Source organism: Melozone crissalis, unplaced genomic scaffold, assembly GCF_028551555.1.
Source record: "Melozone crissalis strain CALT ecotype California unplaced genomic scaffold, PUWL_Pcris_2 ptg000023l_1, whole genome shotgun sequence".
Classification (NCBI taxonomy): Eukaryota; Metazoa; Chordata; class Aves; order Passeriformes; family Passerellidae; genus Melozone; species Melozone crissalis.
In genome coordinates this window covers 14,692,585-14,720,514 of record NW_026535801.1, presented here as the reverse complement: position 1 = coordinate 14,720,514, position 27,930 = coordinate 14,692,585, and the positions used below count along the sequence as shown (strand labels likewise).

Below are 27,930 nucleotides of genomic sequence, written 5' to 3'. Positions count from 1 at the left end.
GCAGGGTGCTGTCCACCAGTGATTAACACATCTATATTTCTTTCCAGGATAAAATGGAGTGGACACCTGCTCCTAAAAGGAACATTAGAAAGATCCCCTTTTATTACAGCCTCTTGATGCAGATTGCAAATGACATTACGTGTACATGGCCAAACTCCTAGTGGTGCCAATAAATCAGCCCACTCTATGTTTTAGTTTCTTATTAACCTACCATGCCTGAGGTTAGGCTGATTCAGCAAGTTCTTCTTGTGGTTTTTTTTTTTGGTTTGTTTTTTTTTTTTTTTTTTTTTGGGCAGCAGTAACAAAGCAGAGAAAATGAGCTTTTCAGTAGTTTTCTCTTTAGCTTCTCAATAGAGAGATGTAAATTCCCTGAAGAATGGACAGGACAAGGAAAAGCAAGGCAGTCAAAGTACAGGAGAGCTGTGCCACAAAGGGCTGATGTGAGGATATCTATGTATTAGGATAAAAACCATTTTCATTGAATATCTGGAGTGAAACTCATGCCACCATGCCTCAGAGAGGCCTGAATTGTTGGTATTTATACAGACCAGACCAGAGGGAAACTGCCTCCAAGGCTTTGTTCTGGCTTTCAGACAGTAAGTGAATACCATCACCAGGAGGCCAGAGAATTTTCAAGCCTCTTTCCAAGATTTACTGCCAAAGAGATAAAAAGATGATGTCATCAGGATAACCCTCCAAGGATGGTTCAGGACTGAAGTTCCTTTTTCATTTAGTCTTGTCATCTTTAATTAAGTTTAGTTAAATAACTCCTTTGATTTAGTTAAATCAACTTACTTGTTGGCTGCCACAGCTGCAATTACAACAAAGAGTGAAGGTTTAGTACCTTCCCCCCAAATGGTCCACCAGCACGTTTCACATAGCACATATAATTGTTTTGGACTGGAGGTTTAAAGCTGAAGCCACCAATTCCCACAAAAGTGAACATCCAGAATTTTACTTATCAAGATACATATTAAATTTGTCTATTTTCTATGACTAACTATGAATTAAAAGCTATCAGGTTTAAGACTCCAGGGCAGAAAAATAGAGTTGCTGTAGAAACAAACAAACAAAATTCAAACAACTAAAAATGCCAATGAAAGCATAATCTATTCTTTAAAAGAACAGTGGAAATGTAAAACCAGCTCTGTAAACTAGTTTGATTATCTGATGCCAGATATGATAATCCCTATATAGAACTGCATGTTGCATCTGCAGCTGGAAATAAAGCATGCACTAAAACAGCAAGCCAAATGGAACCAAGGGATTGTTTACAGCACACAGTCAGCGTCACTAAAATACTGACACTGCATTTTGGAAATACCTCCTCTGACAGTGCTTCCAAAGATGAAAATAGAGGTTTAACTTGTCAGGCTGACAAAAAGAAAAGCTTAAAAAATGCAAGCCAGCAATGAACTGCAAAAGCTAATGCTAACCATGTAGAAATTAACATATATTCTTTGAAACTGCTGTTTGCTACAATCCAACTCTAATGTTAACTAGGACTTGTTAGCTTTTTCCCCCTGAAACTTCATACCATTCATATGTTATTATTATTTCCATATTAATTTATCATTATTTACACACAATTCTGACCCCGTCATCATCAATGTCACTACTCCGACAAGTAATGCAACTAGAAGCAGCTGGGATGTCTATTGTCAGAAATATTTTGTTCTGGGGGAAAAGCCATATATGTTAAAAGAAAATATAACAGCAATATTCTTCCCCATCAGTCACAGATAAGTCTGTTGAAGAAAGGCTATAAAGTGCTCTTTCTGTAGCCCCAGAAAGAAACTTCAGATTCAGACAGCCACAGAACATTTAAAGTAGGGGTTAGCAGATTAGATCTTTACTATGTAATACTCTCATGACAAATGTACAAATCAGAATGATACGTTGAACAAGATGTCTTGTCAGAGATGTAAAATCCTCTGAGCAGGATTTACATTGCTTTACTGAAGCAATGCTCACACTACCCAAAACAAAGAACCAGCAGCTGACAGGTACAAGAGGGAGAACTGACAGCCAGGTTTTCATCTGCATTTTCTGTTGACAAGTCTTGCAAAAACAAGGATCCATGTGCCTTTTCATTGTGTCAGCAGAGTTAATAAAAAAAGTAATTCAGCATGAAAGTGAGTGGCAGAAGCAGCCTCCCCAAAAAGTGCTGTTAATTTCCCATGGTGAGATTGCTTAAACTCACATGGTATTCATGTGACAGCTGATAGATAATCTTCCTGCTCTTCAAAGTGACCTTTTGACAGCCAGCAGTATTACTGTATTTTGCTCATTTTGTTGTTCCCACCTCCACTATTCTTGGGTGCAAGCATCTCTCTTTGAAAGGCAAGACTCTGAAATACCCTCTGTGATAGCTTTAGCTCGGTGGCACAGTTTGTCATAGGACAAAGCAGGTTGGGGTTTCTTTTTTCTTTCAATTTGTGGAAAGAACTAACACATTTCTCCTGAATTTTCTCTGCCAGGCTGTTTGTTTCTCAAATCATTACTCTGGCTCAAAACTTCAGGGCAGCAAATGCACCTTTACTGCTGCCAACACAGGTTTTGCAGGCTTTCAGCTCATGGGAATCTTTCTGTTTTTCATGGGAAACCTGCCACAGCCAGCCAACTTCTTATGGGCAGAAGCACTCATCCATCACGAGGCCACATATGCTCAGCGAGCTGTGCTGCAGTGGGCAGCTGCTCTGGGGACTGAGCCTCTGGTGTCAGGCCTGGCAGAGACTCCTGGGGTCAACTCCTTCACTGACTTCATCGCAACACATTGCTCTGTGCTTGGGTGTCCCTCTACCCACCCTGTTCTTGTCCTCATAGCCACTAGAGGGATACCTAGGAGCACAGGAACAAGGACACGTTTCCTCACCCCACCCCCAGTGCCACATGCTGCCGCCTTTGGTCACAGCGGTTAGAACCTTATTTTTTGAGTAGTTGCCACAACTCAGGATTATTCATCGTAAATCGCTAATTAGTTAGTGAGAAGAGGTCAGAAATGAGCTTATTGCTGAAGACTGTATGACAATATGGCATTTGTCCATATATTCCAAATATACAGGCAGCCTAAATTTGTGTCTGAAAGGGGCACAAGCACACATTTAAGGGTGAGGAAAAAACAGTAAGAGGCCCAAAGAAGATTATTTCTAGCTGGAAAAAGTGGGAGAGGTGATGGAAGGATGCCAGAATTTTCTTAGCTACTTCATGTTTCAATGCCTACTGGAAATAATGGAAATATTCCTAATAACTACACAGGAACTCGAATGAAACTTCTGAAGCATCAGAGTCTTATCTTTACAGAGTACAGGATGAGAACAGAAACAGTGAACTCCCTGGCATTTAACTCAGCATGCTCACAGCCAGCAAGGAACTGATCATTTATAAGAATCTTTTACCATCTGCTGAAGAAAACTGTAGTTTGTTATTGAATGTGAGGCAAGAAGGAAACATTTCTGCATTGCAGATTTAAAATTTCTTCAATTTGTGCAAAAGAATATATTAAGGGCAATATGGACTTAGCAGGATCTAGCCTTTGAGCAGAAAGGCTAATCTATATAGATTTCCCTATATGAACACCATAGTTCTTCATCACATATAAAATACTGAGTATTTTATATTTTCTAGAAAATATATGTCTTAAAATGCTAACAATAGTCAGAAAATCAATTATTTAGGTTTAAATACAACTATCCTATTTCTACTCAAAAGCACTTCACACCATTACAATAATTTAATTACAGTAAGTTTTAAGTAACTATCAAGCACTGCAATAAGATAGGGAATCAGCCCTGTACACATTTAGTTCAAAGACTGCAGGAATTGTTGCCAAGATTTTCCAAACTTCTCACAGATTCTATGTTGCAAGGATGGGACTTGCTTTGACTGGATTACTGGAGTGTTATTTAAACATGGTGCACATATAAACACACAGATATCCACAAAAGTACCAGGGACTTCAAGAGAAGTTTCTAGGTGCATGGCCCTAGAGAATGGACCAAAGTTTTTCTTAAAAAGTGACAGGCAAAAGCAAGAAAAGCAAACAGTGGTGGAGTTACAGGACAAAGCTAACCTGATAAATGGAGTGACATAACCAGAGGGTAGAAAGGAGGCCTTCCTACCTATCAGGCACACCCACCTCGCTTTCCTGAGATGACTAGATGCCATTTCCCTTTGCCTTGTCAAACAGGACAGTGTTTTCTACTGGCAAATACTTTTTGCAAGTTAAAATGACAAGCAAATACCAGGAAAATATTCTCCATTCTCCTGAATGTACCATTCTAACTCATCTAGGAGATGCACAGTAGTATCTGATTTGAAAACTGTTACCCACAGCCCTATTCTCTGTTGCAGTGTTCTGCCCATTTCAAAGACACTTGGCGGGGGGGGCAAAGCTTACCTTCTGATGCCAAAGGACAGATGTGCCAGCTGCTGAGACTGGGTTCCAGTCCCAGGATGATCCCCTGCTTACAATGTGTCTTCCTAAAGACTTGAACAATGAGGTCACTTTTAAGCTTGCCCTTCTTATATGTAACAGGGAGCTGTCCTATAACCCCATTTTATTCCATTAAAAGTCTGTTAGAAATAGTGTTTGTTTTATTCAACCTTAACTGAAGTTCTACTTTTTAATGTGATTTCATCTACTGTTCCCTTCAGAAGTTCGTTCTCATACCATCTCTGTTGATAAAACCAGGTTTACTTTTCTCCCCCAAAAAGGCATAGCCATTCCCTCAGCTTCTTCAGGCCAGGGGGAGAAATCCATGTGGTTCTCTTCCTGTGGAAAATCACAGTTCTTTGTTGCTCTTGAGCCATTCTCTGTGATGGAAATGACAAAGATTTGGTAAATTCGACCAATGCCAGTATGAACCACCATATTGCTCAGTAGGACACTATCATGATAGACAGTGACACATTAATGCTTTTCACCTGAGCTTCCTGTGGTGCTGAACATTGCTGAGCTTATAATTATATTATTGCTCAGGAAACTGAAATAAGAATGAACTAAATGACTTGGTAAGAGACACATTAAATAAATAGTAGGAGGAGATTATTATTATGTTTCTTTTTCCTACTCTGATGATTCTGAAAGATTTCCCTTGTGTATAATGTAAAGCAATGTTACTGGACTTTAGGGGAAATCAGGATGCTAAAATCTCACTGCGTATCTGACAGAACACAAGAAGTGTGTTCTCTTAGGGAGTATCACTACATCCCCATTTGCTGAGTCATGTATCTACCATGCCAGACCCAGACTAGTTTCTACAGTATATAAATGTTTTTAAAATTTGTCTTTCCAGAAGTATTGTCTCCCTGGGATGGTTGATCAGTATTTACATTTTTGTTTAATCAAAGTGGTTTTCTGCCACTGTGTTTCTTACCAGAAAGAAAATATATATATAGCCTTGTTTCCCTCCTGAGGATATCATGTATGTTCTTTTCATATCTGATAAGTGCCATGTGGAATCATGGTTTCAAAATATGCAAAAGCAATCCCTGAAAAACACCTATATTTGCAGAAAATGCAATTAAAAGACCAGTGGACAAGCCAAAGATCTGTTGCAACACTGGACTGGCCCTCTAGGTAAATGACATACCTGAAAAACAAAAAACCACTACATTTCTGTGGAACCAATCATAATATTACTGCTATGGACACCTTGTGTAGGCTGGAGAAGCAGTGCACTCCTCCTGGCAGCTCAATCTGAACATGCAGAGCACATGGTGGCATCTTCTTTCTGTCTGACCAGCTTTATCATCCAGCAGCAGTTTAGCCAAGATCTTTAATCCAAGTATAAGATTTGTAAAACATTAATTTAATACTTGCATTCTAAAGCATGAGTCTCTCAAAGGCAGGGCAAGTAGCAGAAAGGCAGATTTACTTCCCATTTCATGATTTCATAAAGGATTTTATGCCTTACTATGAGTGTTCTGCACTGAGATGCAATCATTAAATAAGAAAGTGGCACTCTCTGACAAATGTGTACAAGCCAACTGCCTTGCAGCAAATAGCACTCTGTGATATCATGACAAACCAAAAAACTGTGCCACGCATTTTCAGAACTCAAATGAACTTTTGTGCTTGGGAGGTGGTTGTGTAATAGCAGCAAGAAACGCCCACAAATATTTGCGAAAGGAATGCAATAAAAGAATTTTGGAAGAAGCTACTGAAACACAAGTGAGGATTAAAAAAAGAGTCTGAACCTGACTGCTTGGATTCTACTCAGAACAGAAAGAACCAGACCAAATCTTGATTTTGGCAGTCCAATATCTAACTTACAGGCTAACCCTCAAACCAGAACCTAGCATTTGTTAGGTGTTTAAGCTTTCACCACACGGAATGGGCCTACTGGGGGTAGACTGCTTCAGAAAATTGCTCTCATGGAGAAAATCAGTATCAAGAGTTCTTCTGAACTATCTCCAGTTTGGGTGTAACTGTGCAGTTACAGTGCACATTCATGTGCCAATAGCCATCCAGTATGTCAGTGCCTTTGAAGTCTAACATTTCTGCTTATCTACCTCCCTGTAGATAAGAATACTTCTTTCATAATATCCCACATAGAAATTTCAGCAATTGACCATCCTGACAGATGACAATATGGCTATCTTCCAGGAAGTTTTTTAAACACTTAAAAGCCAGCAGACAGCTTAATATGCTTCAGACCCAGAAAATTCAATAACCCATATTTGCTACATTTATAGAATTTACTGAGGCAACTAGACAAAAGAGCCACTTATAAAGTGGCAGGGAGGAATCTTTGTTAATAATGACTGAGAAGGAAACAAGATTTGCACTGCAGAAAAAGTGTGGGTCTTAAATGTGATGACTCCTTGGAGTGTGAACACTTCAGTACTGCAGGTGGGGAGACATCATTGCCTGCAAGGTTTGGGCAAGATTTTGACAAGGTTTGACTTGCCTGGAATGAACAAGCACCCCTGCTGGTGCATGGGTACGCAGGACAACAAGAGACAGTAGAACTCCCCCCCCAGTTCAGCAGATGTGTAGGCTCCCTGCTTCAGTATATCCCAGCATTCACACGTTTTGGGCTGTTATCAACATGTGGGGTTGCAAACATGTTTGCAAACCCATGTTTAAGGACTTAAAGAACTTAAACCCTTCTGTAAGGACTGTTGCTTATCTCAAAGGGATAGTGTTTTGAGACAATGGAACCTGAGATAAGCACACTTGGCACAGCAGGAAGGAGCTGATTCCAGACCTAACAGAGGTAAAGGCTGAGTTAGCATTGGGAAAAAATTCCCACTGTGACAAAATATGGGAAAGGAAACAAGTGCTTATACACACACTATCTCAAATGATTGGAATGGCATGTATGCCCCAGAGGTACCCAGGACCTGGACTCTAGCAAGGTACTAATTCCAGAAGAATGACTCTGGGATTATTGGCACAGGGTCTCATTTACACCTTAGGTGGGGCAGAGGCATCTCTGATAATTAGACTGTAACACCAAACAGTGAGACTAAGAAGATGTTTCAAATCAGAAAAACTAACTGTGGCAGCAGCATTCACATTTAATTTATTGACTTCTAACAACATATAATAGCCAAATAATTACAAAGAAAGCAAAGAAAATTAAGTAAACCCCAAAAAAGCTTCAGCTGTCTTAGTCACCTTCAGTACCACTTCCACTGACTACAATTACTATTACCTGCCTGGTCTCAAGGTGCTGTATCATTTCTTCCAGTCCTGTGCTCTCCTGTGCCAAGTCTCTACTGTCTTATGACATCTAAAATGGTCTAGACACTTATGTTTAAGCAACTGCATTTCACCAACTCATCACGGTTACAGAGACAAATTGAAACAATAAAGATTTTGTATCTTAATAGCCAATGCAAAAGCCGTTAAAGTGACTGACCTGATTTCTGTCACAGATACATCTCAGCTTGACAAATGAAGGGAAGACAAGAGAAATTGTGGAACACTGAGAGGCAGTGAAATAATAAGAGCCTGCAGGCTGACATGTCATCCATTCTCCCATTCAAAGAACACTGAATTCCATGTCAACTTTCCCATTCTGTTCAGAGGGTTTTGGCTTACTCCATGAGATAAGGAAAGCTTCTGGTGGAAATTACAACTTTGTCAACTTTTGGGATAAAATTCTATATATCTAGACTAGCCACGGCAGCTTGCCTGGCATAGCAAAAGAGAATCATAACTGTTGTTTCTTGCATGTTTTTAACACAAAGATACCGGTGCCAAAAGAGCGTAACCAGCTTTTCTACAAGTCGGAGCATCACTTCTGGTCAAAAAGGTTCTGAATCCAACAAACAAGGTTCTGATTCTTTGACAAAGATCTCTGCGCTCACACTTCACTGCAAGACTCAAATCTAAATTAGAAAATTAGCTGAAGCCATTACAAAATCATTTATCATATGAAGTGGTTTAGTGTAATTCGTGGCAGTAAGTTATCTAGCATACCTTTACACTTTCCTCTCCTGCAGCATTTAAGCTGTGCTGATCAGCAGATCTTTTTTGTTGAAAATATATGGTTCAAATGGAGAAGATTTATTTCTGACAATTAAATGCAGTCATTTAAGCAAAATACTGTAATGAGTACACTGGAGGAAGAATGAAGATAAGGACGTAAGATATAAAGTGCATATTTTTGGTAGCTGATTCTATTCAGGAAAAGAGAAAATACATTTATCTATGTGTTGATTAGTGCATCTTGGGGCAGTAAATCAGTTTTCCATTCCGGTCTTACGCACTATGGCTTGTCATTCACACAGATGTGGCCCAAGGAGGAAGAAGCTTCATTGTTTGCCATCTAAGAGATAAGCAAGAAATGACAACAGTGACTTTATTTGACAGGCAACCTCCCACCACTGCCCTTATCAGGTGCCTCCAAGTCAGTGATAACTGGGATTAGGACTAAAGAGGGGTGGAGAAGCATGGTCCCTGCTCTGGTGGACCTCACCTCCTGCAAGCTCCTGCAATGAGAGTAAGCCCACAAACCTACTGATTCAGGGGCCAATGGTGCCTCACCAGAGTCACAGAAATACCATGAGAGTAATCTGTGAATGAGAGCTCAAGAGTTACCATAGCAGAGCCTCAGAGGTTCAGGGCACAGCATGGATTTATATGCTGGCAAAGACCTAGCCTCACTAAGTAAAAACTTACCCAGAAAAAGAATTGTAATAGCAGTGGGAACATGAATACAGTGAACAATTGCAGAAAACAGAGCATAAAGGATCAGCATTATACAAAGTGCATTGCCTTGTTTGTTTTTCTTCTGTCTCTTTGTGTTAGCTCTGAGTTAATTTTTCTCTCCCAAAGAGAACTGGGCATAGCAGGGAGTACTACAATGAACTGACGGTGCCAGCATGCAGTTAGTGGAGCAAAGCACCTGGAAGGAGACTGAAGAGGCTTAGAGCCTGATCCATTGCACATTAATAAGATGAGCTATTTAATGCTCTATGGGATTTGACATGCAGAAGGAAAGGAGGAGGGTTCAGGGAAAGAGAAGGCTGTAAAAATTATGTAAATTTCAAAGACAAAAACAAAACCCAGAGAAATTCCAATACAATGTTTGAATGGCATTTGTTGAAATAACTTGCGTAAATGAGACCTGTTAGCAGACATTTCAATTACAAGGAGCTGTATTTAAAGCATGACTGATTGAAGGCATCATTAGGCAATCCACTATTTAGGGGTGCCAAAATCAGCAACTGTTACCCAGCCACTGTTACACAGAGCCTTCCCCCCACCTTCTCTTACCATCCCAGTAAAGGCATCAGCGCAGTTTGCTCGTATTTGCTCAGCAGTCAGGGGGCTGTTCAGTGCAAAGGTCTTTTTCAGTCCTCTTTCATTCCTCACACCAGTTACTGCATCCCTCAAAGCAAAAAACACAGAGCATCCCAAGAAGAATCCTGCCTCGCCTATCCCCTGAAAAAGATTTTAAAAAGCCAGTCTCATATAAATACACACATACAGAATGATTTTGTATTGCATAGTACACATAAGTAAGCTGCATCCTCTGAATGACATTATGATTTCTCCGTCAATTAATATTTTTATTCTAACTTTTCAGTTTATCATCACATTTAAAAGTATGGTTTTAAATTGATTTTGCAGCTTTTGTGTACGGTCTGTTAACAAAATCTTAAAATCACCACTTGCCAACAATTAAAGTGACACAACAATATCTGGCTTTCTGTCTTATCAGCTTCCCCGAAGTCATAAATAAAACAATTTACTGGACACTTGTGAGGAGGAACTGAAAACTTATATGTGTTTTATATCAAAGTAATTTCTCAGTTTGGCCTGGGATCTAAGAACTAGGCCCTGTGATGATCTGCTTACCTTGGATGCATAGATAGCATAAGGATTTTGAGAAGGTGACAGCAGGGAAACACTAAACTGTTCTGGAATATCACAAACAGCAGGGATCTTATACTGATCTGGACCCCGAGTATAGAGGACTCCTTCTGAAGAATACTTTAACTCCTCCATTGTATACAGTCCAACACCTTGAACAAAAGCACCTTCAATCTTTAAATAAGAAAAGAAATGGCATTTATGTACTCATGTTTAGTTAACCAAGAAAACTTCACCAAGAACTCTTGTATCACTAGCTGTTACTGTGATATATGTGAGGCCTAACACACTTCTGTTTGCCTAATGAGATTCTTCAACATTTTGGGGCAACCACATTGGAAAAGCTTTCGCATTCCTCTCTCATACCTGAGAGGACAAATGCTTGTATAATGAAGTGGTGAGATCTGTGGACCAGCCTGCTGTGAATAAGGATGTTTCCTTGCTATCAACAAGGGAAGGCAGATCAAACAACTTGGAGACTGTAGATCACAAACAGGATTTAAGTCCAGTACGTAGAAGACACACACACATTCTGGAAGCACTACAGGCTGAAACCATGGGTAAAATTCAAGCTTCTTTGACATCTATAGAGTTCTGACACTGATTCAATTGGAGCAAGTTTTATAGACAAAAGACATTCTAATATGATCTATAAACTAGTAAAAAATGAATATTTTCTGAATTAATGAGGTAATCATCATTTCACACGAGGACAACAGCGTAATAGAAATAAGGTGTCAGAAAATTCTAGGCACGTACCTGTCCTATATCCACAGCTGGATTTATGCTGCATCCAACGTCCATAACAATGTCTGTTCTGAGGTTCTGTTAATAAAATTAGAATTTATATCACCCAGAGAGATGGAATGAAAGCATTAGAAAATAATGTGGGTCAGAGCTGGAATTCAGTGAAATAAGAAATGCTGAGATAGAGGCCCTCCATGTACATAATTTCAGAATAATTTCCAATATCTCATCACAAGCAAAATGTCTCAGCTTTTACAGAAGTTTAGCCAGAGACAGCCCTGCCAGATTTTTCCCATTGCTGAAGGAAACCCTCATACAAATGTACAGAAAGAAGGCATATAATCATCAGTCTGTAGCCTTTAGCTGGCCAGATGGTCAAAAGCCTGGAAGTTGAATATTGCTATAAGGTGTTTGCTGGCAAACAGGGACAGAACAAGCAAAGAACATGTTAGATGTCAGGCATAACCCAAAAGGTGAACACACATGACATTGACATGTATGTCAGAAGCTGGTTAGTACTGCACAGCTTCCACTGTACTCCACCTATAATTCATACTTACACCATTGATATATATCAATGATATATATTTACTATCATATGAAGACAGGTGACTTATTAATCCCAAATCTAAATGATTGTTGGAGCAAACCTTATTCACATTACTGGCAAAACTTCTCTGACATTCAGTTATTACCTTGTGATCTCCTGTTAGACAGTTAATTTCAACTTCTGAACAAGCAGCTCCAAAAATAAAATACGTGAATGGCTGTCCTTCCCCTTTCTCCCAGTCCATGTATTCATTGTAACCTCTGATGGAAGAAACAAGAAGAAAACCGACCACAGTTTACATTATAACAAAGCAGATAAGCACATAACTTTGAAACTGCTTGTGAAATCTTAAGCACAACATCTTAAAGGAAATCTTAAGTAACAGCTCAGAACTTCAAAATTTCATGAAAGCCTACAGAGCACCACTACTTTAGGTTGGATGCCTCTGGTATTTATATAAAATTGTAGCAGACAAACAAGCTATTTCAGTTCAGGAGAGTCTATAACCAGCATAATCCTAGAAATATACAAACAAAAGCACAGTAACCAAATACAGAATAAACATTTAAGACAGTAGTTACTGGGGTAATAGCACATAAAAGAATTTAGAAAAAGGGAGGAAAACTTGTCAGAATCTATGAAAGAATAATTTACAAGAGATAAATGAAAAAGTCAAAATTACAGAAAGAGCCTACAGAACTGAGTGAGAGGGTTAAAAGAGGAATATTGAAACAAAAGTGTAATTTTTTAGAAGGGAGTGGGATTCACTGAGGACACCATAAAACAGTGAAATGTGGTATCTTCCAAACACAGGAGCTTTGTGACTAAGGTGTATTTTCTGACTCTGTATGACTGAAATGTCTTTGTTGAGCATATTTAAGATTATCATAAAGCAATTACATAGTACAGAACCGTGCACTGAAAAAGGGATACGCAAACTCCATATACTCAACTCCTCATAATCCATTTACCTGAGCTGCCTTTGAGATTCTTGGAAGTAGAGAATATGACTGGCTAAAAACTAGATCAATACAGGATCTGAGGCTTAGGGATCTGCAGATTTTTTTGGACACAATTAAATATCAATAGCAAAGTATGACTGTTGTGCATTATTGTGGTGATATCAACATTCCTAAAGAGCTGCATAAGCAGAAAACATACTTGAACAGGCTTAACAGCAGGAAGGGACATTTTATTTTACTATTTCTTGGTGTTTTATAAAAGTATGGTTTTCCTAAGCGCCTTTTCAACTCACTCCAGACTGCCCAGAGACCTGAAAAGTTGCTATTGATAAGGAAAAACCACCAGCAGAAGAAGAAAAAGATAAGGTACAGCAGGCCAAAAGAAAAGCTTTGCTTTGAATCCCACCTGAGTTACAGGAGAAAAATTTTTCATTTCTGGCTCTTTATAAATATTGTGAAAGAATTAAAAGAAAAAGTACAAAGAGATTGCTCTGAGAGCAGTGGGAACAATGATATTTATAGCTTATAGTAATCCAGCTCCAGTAAATAACTGATATCCCACTCTGCACATGACTTAAAGGCAGCAGTTACTTTCTTGATGCTTTCTGGTTTGCTAAATGTTAAATTATGGAGCAAAGATGGCAGAAAATATTATCTTAATACTTTCTAGAGAGTCCACAGAGGACTGGACATAAATTAACACCTAAACTTTATGCTTCCAACCCTCCATATAGCAACTAATTATATAAAACATAAAATGAGCTATTAGAAAGACCTATTAGACAGGATATTCTCTTTACAACACTAATTATCTTCAGAAATCTATCCTGGTCTAATTGATGCATTTTTAAGGAATAAAAATATATTACCTAAAATAGCCAGTAGCTGAAAGGCTCACACTCTGCTTAAAAGCTTCTCTAATCTGTAAAATATAGCAGTGCTTATGGTTAACCAAGGAAGGAGTCAGGAAGGAACACAGCATAGGCATATTTACTTTATTTACACATCTATATTTACCCACACATATTTACTTAAAACCCAAACTGTAAAAACTGTAAAGAAAGGAAGACAAACTGAGTTAAGCATGTTTAACTGCACACAGTGTCTAAAGCTACAGAACTAAACTCCTTTTGCATGAACCATCTGATACAAGAAGAAATAGACCTGTCAACAGCAGTGTTCTTGCAGAATCTTCATTACTGGTAATGCCCTAGGCAGAAAGGGCCCTGCTCAGTTTTTCTGATCAAGTTCAATAGAGATGGGTCTCTGTCAGCTAACCAGATCTGGTTGATAAGTCACTGATTATATTGGGTCATGAGACTGTGTGCATGTGCAACCTTTTGCTTTTTCTTTGATAAACTGCCTTCATCTTAACCCACTGACTTGTTGGCTTTTTTCCATCCTGTTTTCTTCCCCTATCTCACTGAGAAGGGGAGTGATAAAGCAGTTTGTTGGGTACCTGGAGTCCAGCCAAGGTCAAACCACCACACTGACATAAAAGATCTGCATGACCTATTTGCACAAAAATGACAGTTTTCAAGATAAATGCTCTTTACAAAGTTCTGCCAGTCATAAAAGTGACAGTATGAGGACCTGAATCTATTTCCTTTGAGTGATTCTCATGTTAGATTTACTCAATTTACAAGTCAAGAAATTTTGTGAGGCTTTTGGTTGGGTTGTACTGACTTTCCAAGATACAAAGTTACTTTGCATATATTAACATTCCTTCTTTAGTCAGACATTTCTGATAATACTTTTGGTATGTCTGAATGATTCAAATTAATTGTATATCTATTAGAGACGATCAAGTGTTTTGGACTAGTGTTTTATTGTTATTCCAAGGCCTTTGCTGCTTTTTGGATTGCCCCACTAGCAAGGAGGCTGGAGGTGCACGGGAAGCTGGGGTAACTGACCAAAGGGATATTCCAGACCATATGGCAGCATGCTCAGTATGTAAAGCAGGGGGAAGAGGAGGAACAGGGGGACATTTGAAGTGCTGGTGTCTTCCCAAGTAACCATGACACGTGATGGCACCCTGCTCTCCCAGAGATGGCTGAGCACCTGCCTGCCCATGGGAAAGAGTGAAATAATTACTTGCTTTGCTTTGGTTGTGTGTATGGCTTTTGCTTTATCTATTAAACTGTCTTTAATTTGACTCACAAGTTTTCTAGCTTTCACTCTCGTGGCTCTTTCCCCGATTCCACTGGTGGGGAAATGAGTGAGCAGTTGTGTGGTGCTTGGTGGCTGGCTGAGGTTACCCCACAACATACTGCAACCCTTTAGACATAGGCTGTGGACCAAATCTGAGCCTAAGCAGACCTGGCTGCACCTAGACTCCTCTGAACAGTTTAGAAAGCCAGGGGATCTCACTGATGCTCATGACTCAACAGGAGAGACCATAACCTGATTTTACTATAATCAATTCTAACAGATTATAGATTTGTTACTTGGATATTGCACTAGCAATAAATCTAATTTTTATCTTCCACATAATCATTTGTGCCTGGCCAAGAACCTTCTCTTGAGTTTCACCTTTTTGTGACACAGCCTTTTTCTACAGTTTTTAACTTTAGGATTATTAGGCTGAGCAGATTTATAGACTACAGTACATTTATCACAGTTTCTGCCAGACTCAAACACATTCAGTGGGATTCACAGGTCTTACCCAATCATTCCAGGTTCCTGTTGGGTTCTTCTCAATGATGGGCTGCAGGCGTTTCAGAAGAGTTTGGCAAGCATCCTGATGAGAATTGGGAGAATATATCACAAAATAAACACAAATACATTTGGTACTATTCAAGTTATGTTGTAGTTACTATTTAATTAGTGTATGCTTTACTGTCATCTTAGTTTGAAAAGGTGTTGCAGGAAGTATCATATTAACTACAAACTTCTAAATGGTTAAGTTACAAGAGCTGGGATCTGTATGAATCAGTAGATTTCAAACATGAACAGAGTGCAAGATTTGTATAGGACTAGTTAGCTTGTTAGATGAAACAGAGATTTTGTCAAGTATAAGTCTTTTTGGGAAAGTCCAGATGATATGCTGAAAACTCAAACACCATTCCAGAGAAACTGTCAAGTCATGTTTCTTCTTGGCCATCTCCAGCAGTACTATTGGTAATCCCAAACTTGAAATATATGGGATCACTAGGGCCTAAAGTCTGGCAAGCATACACCTCAAGGGATAGGGTATTTTTTTCAACTAAGTACTGTACTTTACCTTCACAGCCATGCCATTGACATCTGTCCCTGCAGATCCTACTGAGGCACATGCATTGGGAACAGTTGTTGTGCTTGTTTCACAGAAGTGGATACGTGACATGGGGATGTTCAATTCCCGACTAGCAACCTGTTCCAGGAACAACATATTCTTTGTTTTAGAAAAAATCTAAACACTCCAACAATTCCCCAGTATTTGCTAGAAGTCAGTGATAGCAGGAAAGATAAAAATTTTATCAAGTTCTCTTCCAATCTCCAGCTGAGATAATTCTGTCCAATTTGGCAGTAGTAAGAAACGGAAAAGGACAATGTTCTACCTGCACTCAAACTCTGGATTGAGACTCTGAAGTCCAACACTCATTCCTGATTTTCTTGCTTATACCCTGTAGGACTTACAGCAAATTATGCAAGCCCAGGTCACAAACTTTGATTGACCTTATAAATACCTTTACAGATCTGTCTCAGAATTATCCATTAACTAAATAGGATCATAATGTTATCATCCTGACTATTGATACCCTACTACCAATCTGAATAATCTCTGCCTTTTTCGCTATGGGTTTTATGGGATCAGCCCCCAAAAATCTTATTTATAAGAAGCCTCTTCACATGCTATTAGAAGAACAAAAAACAGTCTGTTTTTTCCTTCCTTCTGCCTCTGCAAATTAATGAAGGTATCTTTGCTTTCTAACTATCAATGTAAAGTAGTACTGGCTATGCTGATAAAGAAACTGTCCTGCTGGTACACTAACTAACCAAAAAGAAAACCTTCACACTGTTTATCTGCACGACAGATAAAGTACATGGCAGTACTTATTTAGATAATTTGTTACCTGGATCATTTTTGTATGAATACCCTGCCCCATTTCAATTCCACCATGTGTCAGAAGCACAGACCCATCAGTATAAATATGAACCAGTGCAGCAGCCTGAAAAACAAAAACAAAATCAAGATCAGACTAATGAGGAAATGTGTTGCACGTAGTAATGAATTGAATTTAAAAAAATACTAAGCGTTTAAGTGTATTTCAGTTTACCTGATTAGTGCTTTTGAATAGAAGGCAAAATTTGAAAGTCTACTTGAGGCTCTTCCTCTATAATGAAGTTCGAAAGAAAAGGATAGAAAGCCTTGTTTTGTGGTCTTTTTTGTTATTAGATCCTGAAATAAACCTACACCTGGCAACAGTATTTCAGTGGTTCCAAAAGAAGCTGGAGAAAACCCCTCACTAGAGGCTCTAAGTGCAATTTGCTGCAAGTTCCATTTTCTCTCTCCTTGACACGTGAGAGCCCTAGAGCTTTTTAAATGGCATAGGCTGAATTTCCAAATGAGATATTCTTCCTGGACTCAACTAGAAGTAGCACTGTAGACTACAAAGACCCTGTGATTTTAATGGTGAACAGAGACAGCCAGTTTGATATTAAACAAGTCAGTCAATTAATTAATTTTTAATTGATAGAATGTTGTCTGTTTCAGAAGCACTGGACGCCTACATTAAAAAAAAAAAATACAAGGACCAAAAATACTATTGTCCTTTTTTGCTTTCTTAACCTTAGCCTCTGATGGCATCAAAGGACTTAAGTCTTTAAGAGCAGCATCCCATAGTACCTCCACAGGCAGAAAAAGGAGGCTCAGAACTATTTCTGGAGTGGAAAAATTATTCAATGAACATTTTTCTATCAGACTTCAACAACTTTTTCTAAGTGCATTCAACTCACCTATTCCAACACTGCACCTCAACAGAGGGACTAGCCTTTCAGTAGGCAGGGTCCAAGCTGCCTGGGTCCTGAAATCCAAACAGCTTTGATCTCAGCTTCAAAAGAGCTACAGGCTACTACAGCCTCTTCAGGGAACAATCATCAGGTGGATTATAATTCTCCAAGAAAAGATAACATATTTGTTTTGTATCCTAAGATAAAGCGAATGCAATCTTCTGTGGATAAAATGCTTAACTGATTTACTCTTCATGAAACTCACCTGAGAAAGGTAAGGTGTGCCTAGTCCAAATGGAAATTTCATTGGTACAATGGCAATCCCTCTTTTCTTCCAGTAATTTTGTTTGTTAAATTCACTGATAGCTGTTCTCCTACTGTAGTACGCAGATTTCTCCATACATTCGTTCCAACACCGTATTAAATTCTGTGGATCAAGTGTTTGTTTGAAGTGTGTCTGCTCGCTCTTCTTATACATATTTATTTCCCTAATCTGAAAAAAATGAAATTACAGCTATCTCATAATCCTGTTAAAGACAAACTGACCGTCTGGGAGGACTAACAGACAACAACAAGATCACTGTATTTTTTTTAACAATTACTAGTTTGTAAGACCATGGTATACCTTCTACAACCAAACATTGATTTTAAAAAAAATATTTTCAGCACAAATTATGTTTGACTTAGAAAAGTGCTGTTCAAACAATTAAACTAATCTAAAGGTTTTTAAATTTCCAGTTCCACAGACTTCATTTCAGGAGAGAAGATGCCTTCATTTAGTCACCTTTTCTGGTGATAAGCCAGTTTTATCTGCAACATCTGTTATCCAAGTTTCTGTCACCAGTCCTGACTGAGGAAAGCCAAAGCCTCGGAATGCTATATTTGATGGCAAGTTTGTTTTGCAGACATAAGCCCAGCACCTCAAGTTGGGAATCTTGTATGCGTTATCCATTTTTAATAAGGATACTTCTGCTACCTGAGATAGGGGACAAACAGATGTAGCTTAATGTCAGAACAGTGCTTCTTTCAAACTTACATTTAAATCTTCCTCATCTCTCATATAAAAGAGCTTAACTTGAGACAATTAGCTTTAAAATTAAGCTTCTGGCAATCATTGGTATTAAGAGTACTCATGCATGCATACAGACTTCATTAATACATTTTTCATGCAATATATTAATTTTTGGGGGTTTTTTTTTGATACAGAACACAGCTGATGTTACTTGTACTTGAATGTTTTCAACAGTTAAGGATGTAGCAGATATGTCATTTTATGATTGATTTTGCTCCTACTTCAATACCAAAAGTCACACAAACTAAAAATAGACAGCTTAGATTTAAAGCTACTTTTGCTTTAAAAGGAACTGATGATAGCATTCTGAACTATTCTGAACTATTACATCCTATGGAAATCCACGCTTAAAGTTTAGTTCCACCAGAAACCATAGGTACTGCAGTCTACAGTGTCTTCTGGTCCTTACGTTTTTCATTTAGAGGTTTTACATGCCAAACTCAAAACCACATAAGGAGGAAAATGCTATAGAGACCTCAAACTAGGCTCTAGGAGTCAGTATTAAAAAAAAAAAAAATAGGTTTGATGCCTGATGAAGAAGTCAGTCTTCTCTTCAGTGTTAGGTAGATTTCTCAGAATAACAAATTCAAGCCTTGGTTATTCCTGCTAGGTCCAGTAGCTTCACTGTATCATTGTAGGACTTCACCTTAAGACAGTTCTGACATCATCTGCATTAATGTACATACTTCTAATAATGGATATTCTTCTAACCTAAGCTATTTTTCAGAACCAGGTTCGGCAGCAATACCACAGGCAGTTTCACGGACAGATTTCAGGATGCAGAAAATCCTCATAGGAGGGGCAATGACAAGAAGATGAGGGGTAGTACATGAAACATTTCAGTTACAGCTAAATTAGCCTGAACAGACACAAATACCTAGTGATAATATCAAAGCAAGAAACATTTTATAGTTTGCAGACCTGTAAGTGAGGAACTGAGGTGTACAGCACAATAAATGCTGACCCAGTATAGAAATGTATAGGGATAGCAACCGGATAACTATCATGAATTTTCTGAAGGCCAAGAAAGATTTTCCCAGCCCTGAAGATATAAAGCTTTAGGCAGGAACAAATGAAGGTAACTACACATTTTAAAAGGAATACAATGTTAGTTGAGATGTTCATAACAGAAAAGTAAGCCTGAGAAAACATTCATGAAGTGAATGTGTAGGGCAATATAAGAAAGCAATGAGATGCTCCACTAAATTTAATAAGGAAGGGTTAACCTGCTCAGTGTAAAATCTTCCAAAAACCCACAATCCCTATATTAAAAGTCTATATGATTAATAATACATGGGCAAAGGAATTTGGCTTCATAATTTTCCAGCTAATGACTCCTCCATGTTGTAAGGTTCGTCAGTATAAAATCCTTACCAGAACAGATTCATCAGGGGTACATCCTCCATTAATATAATATATGGCATCCACAGCTGTGATCCTACCATCATTCATGAAGCCAACCTAGAAGGATCAAGAGTTATTTAGAATTCAGCATTCATTTGTTTCCAAAGTGCTACTGTATTTTGAAAATTAACATAACCCACACATTTAGGGTCATACCACACTATTAATCTCTGGGCAGCATTCTGAAACTACAGAAGGACAAGAGAGAAAGAAAGTACATTTCTAAGATATAGGTTTTCCCTCCTGGCATCTGTGATCTGTATAGGTACAGCACAGAATATACAACATAAGCCCATTAGGAAAGGAAGGATCTCTCTATTGCCTGAGATGGCTGACAAGAGTGTCACCAAGGAGTGTTTACTGAAGATAAAATCAAATCTCACTTTAATGGTAAGAATAGTGTCTGGCAGAAGGAATATGGCATTTATGTTTATTAATGAAGAAACGTTATCTTTATCTCACATCCCTCTTTTCACCTGTTGCTACCAACAGTTCCTGAATTCTCCACATGAGCTACAGCTCACTTTTAATTTTAGGGAAGCATCTTATAAAACCTCTCTTACTTTATCTATATAGAATGTCATGCAACTTGCTTAGTATTAGCAGCTAAATTTGCAGCAGCCTTAGGCTGTAAGCTGTGAACTTTCCCCTATGTATATTGAACTGTTACCCAGTCAAATAAAAGAAGATCTCAGAGTCAGTTCAAGCTGAAAGATAAGGAAGCTACAATCTCTAGCAAAGGCTACACACTTAGATATAAGAAAAGAAATGGTCCAGCTACAGACAGTGAAAGAAATCCACGAAGAATGCAAAGACTCCAGACCCTTAATATTCCTACTGGTCTGCATGGTCATGTGAGGGATGGGGAGCTTAGACTGTAAGGGTATAATTGCCCAGGTATAATCCCATTGTTCAGAGTCCCTCTTTAAAGGCATCCAGCTTGAGCTGGAGAGCTATTAACCAAAGGTATTTTTAAAGAGAAATCATTCAGCTTATTGATTCAGCAGAAACCTGAATTTAAACCCCATTATGGTGGCTGGCACACATAATTTATATGACAAGTAGAGAGGGAAAAGAAGGCAGAAATTATCCTAATGAATAATTATAACTGATGACAGTGCAAGGGCAGGGAAGAGATTAATTTCCTCCACAGGGTGAGTTTTCTGCATGACACTGTTTCTGTGAAAAATTAGATGCTTCTTTGTGTGAATCTAACCATATGGAGAGTTTAAAATAAAGTTCTGCAGAACAAGTCTGCTATAGGTTATCTTCCTGTTCCTAGAAAGAAGACAGAGCTCTAGAAGGATTAAGAACATGAAGGAACTAGAAAAAATAATACAAAACCCTGAAGAGAAGAGGTAGAAGCAGACAAAGGGGCTGTACAGCAACTATCTCTTGGATTCTTGGCTTGTAGTTTTGTTTTAAAACTGAATTGGTTATACCAATTTTCATTAACAGAACACATTACCCAGTAACACTGAAATATTATTTGCAGAATGCAGGTGGGTATTTTTTCACTGAATTCTTGTGGCACTCACTTTATATTTAGCCATAAAAGGATGTCGGCCACCCATGATTACCATATCATCCTCTCGGCTCAGAATAAGACGGACTGCTCTGCTGGTTCTAAATCCAAAAAAGAAAAGTCAAATTGCAATTAAAATAAAGGATGTTATTAATAAGATGGCTATGGCTACTCATCATGTTTCCAGATCCAGCCATGCATATAAACATGATTTAGATTAAACTTAACTTTAATAAGCCAGAACATATGCCTAACACGATGTCCAGATTTCATATTTCTCACATTTACAATCATGTCAGAATTTTCATCTCTTGAAAGCCAACAAGATAACTCAGTGCAAACTACTCCTGAAGAATCTATTTCAGTGTTAAGCGTTTGTCACTTCTTAGCTATTTAGAATCATACTGAAATAGAGTGTGTTGGAATGAAACCAAAATATCAATAACAATAAAAATAGGAAAATTAGTCTAGAAATGCATATATCATTTAAAATAATTACTTTAGAAAAATCTACATAAGGTTTAAAATAAGGCCCTAAGAATAAAAAAGATATTTTAAACCATGAAAGAAATATTATTTTTACCATGACCTGTTAATAAAAAACACAGATAATGTGGCCAAAAATAATCAAGAGCAAATTTTATACCAGTGACAGTAGAAGTAACATAAACCTATTGAGCTAACACCTCGGATGACAAGATCATTTTGGCTGACAGGATGTAGCCCAATGTGAATTTTGCAGCAAATCAGTTATGCTTATAAAGGAGTTTTGTATGCCCTGACAGCTAACCCTGCCAAATTTGGAAGACGGGGGAATGGAGCTTTACATGTTAATGTTCTTAAACTAATTCAAGCAGTATTAGAAAAAGCAAAATACCTTAGAGATTTAAGCTAATTTTGACTGAAAGATGTTGAGAACTGAGCTAAAACTACTTTTTCTTAAAAGCAGTTCCACTCGTGACTCTTCCTTCTGCATTCTGCTGTGTCAACGAAGTTCACAATTGGAGGGTTAGTGTCATATTTTATTGTATGCAGGAAGTCTCAGTAGGTAGGAACTGGCGCTTTTGAGTATTTCTAGCTCATACTAATATCATCTTCTTGCAGCCAATTAATTTAGATGAGGCTAGAGCTGCTTAACATAAGTAATCCAAGAAAACAAACCAAAGAAATGTACTGACCAGTCTTGCAAAGTGTGAAGTCAGGATTGTATGACATTTTGACTAGCAGCTTTGGAAAAGAGAAAGCATTTTAGCCAAAATGGAAAACTTGTTTGCCTAACTTTTTTAATATCTCAAAACACACATGCTGCCACTTACTTGTTTGCTGCCACTGCAGCAACTGATGCCAGTAAGCCAGTTCTCAGGATTTTCCCACCAAAAGCTCCACCAACTCGTTTAACATGGCACATGATCCTGTTGGCTGGAACACCTAAACTCGCAGCTACCATCTCCTGTAAAACAAGTTTTAATATTTTATGCCAACCCAAACGAAGTCCAAAACCTAGATTCTGAAATAGAAACCTTTTCTAGAAAAGGGTTCCACAGATATTTCTATTCTTCTATCAGATGATTTTAACTTTTCCTTTACCCTAGGTTAAAAAGTAAATAAAGAATAACAACAAACTCTCAACAGTGCTCACATTTCAAATCTTTACCATGCAGACTGTGAAAAGACCATTGGCCAATGTGAAGAATAATAACCTTGAATTACATTGTGTAAATAGTAGGAAGCTTTGGGTACAATAAAAATGGATTAGTAAACAGTTTATATTATTTTTATTACTAAGGTAATACCTCATTCTTATTTAAAATAAAACTATTTGTTTCTTAATTATCTAAGGTCTTGCTAGTGTCAGGAATGTTTTTGGTTGAAATAATTTTCTCAAACACAGAGTTCTTCATACTACTTGGCTATTGGCAATATAATAATAATGGAAATTATAAAAGGAGCAGTTTTATAAAAATGCCAGTGTTGAGTCTGAAATACCAGCAGTTTCATGCACTATGGCCATTGCTCTGCAGACCACAAGCTATGGCAGCTTTGTTTTGTCATTTACTGTCATGACAGTGTCTAGAGGCCTAGAACACTTCTACTATGAAGACTGAGAGACTTGGAGTTGTTCAGCCAGGAGAAGACACCTCCAGGGAGACTTTACTGTGGCCTTTCAAATTATAAAGGGGATTTCACAAGAAACAGAGGAGAACTTTTTAGCAAAGCTTGTACTGACAAGACAAAGGGCTATGCTTTTAAACTAAAAGAGGGCTGGTTTAGACTGGACAAGAGAAATAAATCTTTTACAATGAGGTTGGTAAGGCATGGGAACAGGTTGCTCAGAGAACTTGTGGACACCCCATCACTGGGAGTGTTCAAGGGTGTGTTGGATGAGACTTTGAGAAATTTGATGCAGAGAAAGACAGCCCTGTCCATGGCAGGAGTCTTAAATTACATAATCTTTAAAGGTTCCTTGAAACCCAAACCAATCTGTGATTAGGAGACTGCTGCATGGAGTAGCAGTCTCACCTACAGCTGTTAGACTTGATCAGATCCTCAGTAGGTTCTGACTCTGTAGAGAACTAATTGCTCCTCACTCCAGTGGAAAACTGAGATGGAGGAGCCTCAGCACTCCACAGGGAGTTTTTCATGCCTACTATAGTGGAGGTATGAAGTACTTTGTTCAAAAGGAAAGGAGAGACTTATCCTGGCAGTGGAGTGCTCAGTGTTTATCAGAATACAGCAGCACTACAAAGCAGCTGTTATTGGACATCCAGATGGCAACTTCATGTTTCTATGGCTTCTGCTCCTACAGATTTGTAACAAAACTTTAAGAGCTCTATTGTCACAAGTCCACACACTTTCTCTGAGAATGCTCTGCATTACCTGAATAACTGCTGGATGCTGTGTTGACACATACAAATCCATTTCTTTATCCTCTCCTTTTGGAACAACAAGCATACTCTGAGTCTCCATGTAAAAGTGTTTCTGTCCCCCAATGCAAATCTCCCCTGATTCAATGAGAAAAATACAAGTATTACTGAGGAAAAAGGACAGAGGAAATCAACCAGAGAAGAACTAACAGCCCACCATCATGTAAATGATGGTAATCAGTTCCAAATCCTCTGATACTTCTTGTGCGAAAGAGCAACATCTAAAATAAAAACACAAATTAAAACCCTTGTAATATTAAATTGGTCTTGTTCCAGCAGCATCACCAGAACTGGATTAAAGCAGAACACTATTGCCCACAAGTGGTGACAACAATCAATAAAGCCTAGATAAGTTAAACAAAGCATGCACATACTGGACCAGGTCAAGAAGAGGGCCACCAAGATCATCAGGGGGCTGAACCACAGGATGTATGAGAAGAGGTTGAGAGAACTGGATTTATTCATTCATAAGAAGAACAGGTTTAAGAAGAGATCTGTCTACAACTACCTAATGGAAGGGTATAGACAAGAGCAAGCCAGACTGTTCTTAGAGATGCCCAATGGAAAGAGAAGAGGCAATGAACACAAGAAATTCCAGCTAGAGACGAGAAAAATCAAAATCAGCATGAAAGCAGTGAAACACTGGAACAGGTTTCTATGCAACAGGCTATAGATGTTGCATAATCTCCATATTTGGAGACATTAAAGGCATGACTGGACATAGCCTGTAACAACCTGCTCTAACCAGACCTACTTTAAGTAGGAGGTTGGACTAAGACTCCCTTCCAACCTAATTATTCTGTAACTTTTTCCAAGAACAGGTGATGCAAAAGACTTGAATGTAGCAGCAGAACAACAATACACTAGATTTAGCCATTTTCTCAGGCCTAATGACTATATGGAAAAAAGGTAGAACTGGGACTTGAAGAGCAGACAGCCAAACCCAAATACTGACAGCCAAAATTTTCTCATCAAATGTATTCTACAGTTTACCTTCAATTATATCATCAACAGTTTCAAATGCTTCATCAACATTTCCATGTTCTAATTTTCTTTTTGGCTCAAAGAATGAGTTGTGTTTTATAGCTTCCTGTAATGGAGAAAAACAGAAATGGGGGGGTTTAAGTATTTCTAAGATTCCCAGCAGCCCTTTAGTCTCAGGACCAACACCACTGTCTTCAGAGACTGGAACCACCAGCTACCTAAATCAATGAACAGCTGTATTCCATCACTATACTGTCCTTGTTGAATTTGCTATTCAATACCAGCAATTCTTTGCTCTTGCATCCTGTGTAACTGATGACAGCAGTTTCTGAAGGAAATGCATTCAGTTTATTTAACCTGCTTTTCCCAGTCATACATCCAGGAAGTGACCAAAACACCACAAAGTATGCAACAACATCATCCAAAGTGTGATGCCAGTAAGAGGGGAAGAAACCACAAGGACTAAGTAAAGGTGGAATCTATTTATAAATCAGCATTTGCTTTGTTTCTCATAAGATTTCATTGGATTTTCAATTCTAATGAAATGTTAACAAAATTTGTCAGCCTTTATCTATTTTTCTATCAGAAAGATTGTTCCATTAGACCACACACACATTAAAACAAGATGTAAAGTTGTTTAATGCTGAACTAATGCTGATTCCCTGTGTGTTCTTTGTTCCTTACTTCTATTCTCTTTGATCCAGGGTAAGTCCATATGTGACTCTCACATTACACTTCTAAAATATTCATCCCCCAACACCTTTCTTTCATTTTCACCCAACAACTCCTACGTCTCCAGCCTAGCTTTCAAGCTAGACAACAGATAAAAATGCTAGAGATAATCAGGAGCTAACTCTTAGCCACTATACACATGCTGACTTACCAACTGGTAGCTACCAGAAAATTAGAAACCAGCATGCCCATTGCCTTTTCCTCACTGGGAACATTAGGACAGTCCTTTTTTTTTTTTTTCTTGCATTCTAATGTTTATTACTGTAAAACTTGTCAAACCTTCATACTTTCAAAACTGTTGCCTATCACAAGTGGTCAAAATTAGACAAAAGGTTAAACATTTATTTATAGGGAGATACTCATACTGCTTAATTGGATGTTCAAATTCATCTTGTTTCCTTAAAAATAATATTTTAAAAGCAACTAAAGAGTGCAAACTGCTTCCATTCATTAAATAGGTAAAACAATAAAAAAGCAGAAGAAATTATTAGTACCTCAATTGTTAAAATTACTGGTTCCAGCATTTCATACTCTATCTTCACTTTTGCAGCTGCTTGTTTGGCATGAACATCTGAATCCGCAACCACGGCACAGACAATCTGACCCACGCAAATCACCTGCAGAACACACATCAGTACTGGAACAGTGGATTCAAACAACTGCCACATGTGTTACTGATACTCTTATTTTACATTACCATCACTTATGTTTCCTGTTTAGAAGTTTTCTTTGAGTTAAGAACTTTTGTATTTTTACATCATCCATGAAGCTAACAAATTATAAAAATACCACTATAACTACAGAATCAAGGAAAATACACTGTCCAGAAATGGATAATAGGACAATAAAAGGCTGGGGAAAAAAAACAGCTAAAATTAAGAAAATCAGTTGCAAAAAGATTGTATTTATACCTCATTTTTTGCAAATACAATCTCTGGATCATCAGAAAAATGAAACTCATTTGCAGCTGGCACATCATGAGCTGTTATGACATCAAACACACCTGCTCCTTTTAGGGCCTCTGAGGTATCTATAGATCTGATTGGGATATGGGAAGAGAGAAGTGTAATTCATTAATTATGCAAACTGATCACAGAAGAAGGGAACACAATACAGAGGTATATTTCTTCTACTACCAAGATTTGCTCACAGGCTCACACACACATTTTCTTTCTGTCTCTGGCATGTGGAGAAGCACAGACAAAAGACAATTTAAGATTCTACTAATCTGCTTCATTTATAAAAGATAATTTAGATACAACAGGGAAATCATTGGCCCATTAGGTTGCCTGAATTGCATTGGTTTAATAAAAAATCACAACACAATTACAATATTACAACAGCCACTTTCTAAGACCTGACAGCCTACACACATATTGTAAGATACAATTACTCATCTGCAGATGGAGGATTCATGTAGAGAGATATAAAAGTTACATAATCAGTATAAATGGAGAAGGAATGGAAATGTCTAGGTGTAGAAGGATCAGAAGGAACTGCAGGTGGTCTACAAGAACAGCATGTTTTGACAGCATCTACTTCAGCAGGTCATCAGATCCCTGCACATGTACAGGCATCTTCTCTGGACACCCACATCAGGAGACAAAGGAGACTGACTAGATTCTATTGACTTGCAGAGATGGGGGTGATGTCACCTCTGTGATGAGACCAAAAAGAGGGCTGCCAAACCCAGCAATGACCTAAGAATAAGCCAGGGAACATGACAAGGACTCAGTAGCTAGAAGCCCCAGTCCTATCTGTCATG

At 38.2% G+C, this 27,930-nt stretch overlaps 1 protein-coding gene across 1 annotated transcript in view; it reads right to left on the bottom strand.

Annotated features, from left to right (window-relative positions):
• Positions 1–7,523: 7,523 nt before the first annotated feature.
• Positions 7,524–27,930, bottom strand: part of AOX1 (aldehyde oxidase 1) — a 38,723-nt gene continuing 18,316 nt past the window's right edge. The window contains exons 18-35 of the mRNA XM_054277639.1: positions 27,077–27,203; positions 26,660–26,782; positions 25,443–25,539; positions 24,403–24,527; positions 22,842–22,975; positions 21,539–21,626; positions 19,971–20,057; positions 18,309–18,500; positions 17,790–18,017; positions 16,648–16,743; positions 15,816–15,944; positions 15,258–15,332; positions 13,462–13,514; positions 11,776–11,890; positions 11,093–11,158; positions 10,319–10,507; positions 9,734–9,901; positions 7,524–8,783 (exon numbers count right to left, since the gene is read on the bottom strand). Of these exons, the coding sequence (XP_054133614.1) occupies positions 8,724–8,783; positions 9,734–9,901; positions 10,319–10,507; positions 11,093–11,158; positions 11,776–11,890; positions 13,462–13,514; positions 15,258–15,332; positions 15,816–15,944; positions 16,648–16,743; positions 17,790–18,017; positions 18,309–18,500; positions 19,971–20,057; positions 21,539–21,626; positions 22,842–22,975; positions 24,403–24,527; positions 25,443–25,539; positions 26,660–26,782; positions 27,077–27,203 (2,152 nt within the window). The 3' untranslated portion in view covers positions 7,524–8,723. The remainder of the gene's footprint in view (positions 8,784–9,733; positions 9,902–10,318; positions 10,508–11,092; positions 11,159–11,775; positions 11,891–13,461; positions 13,515–15,257; positions 15,333–15,815; positions 15,945–16,647; positions 16,744–17,789; positions 18,018–18,308; positions 18,501–19,970; positions 20,058–21,538; positions 21,627–22,841; positions 22,976–24,402; positions 24,528–25,442; positions 25,540–26,659; positions 26,783–27,076; positions 27,204–27,930) is intronic.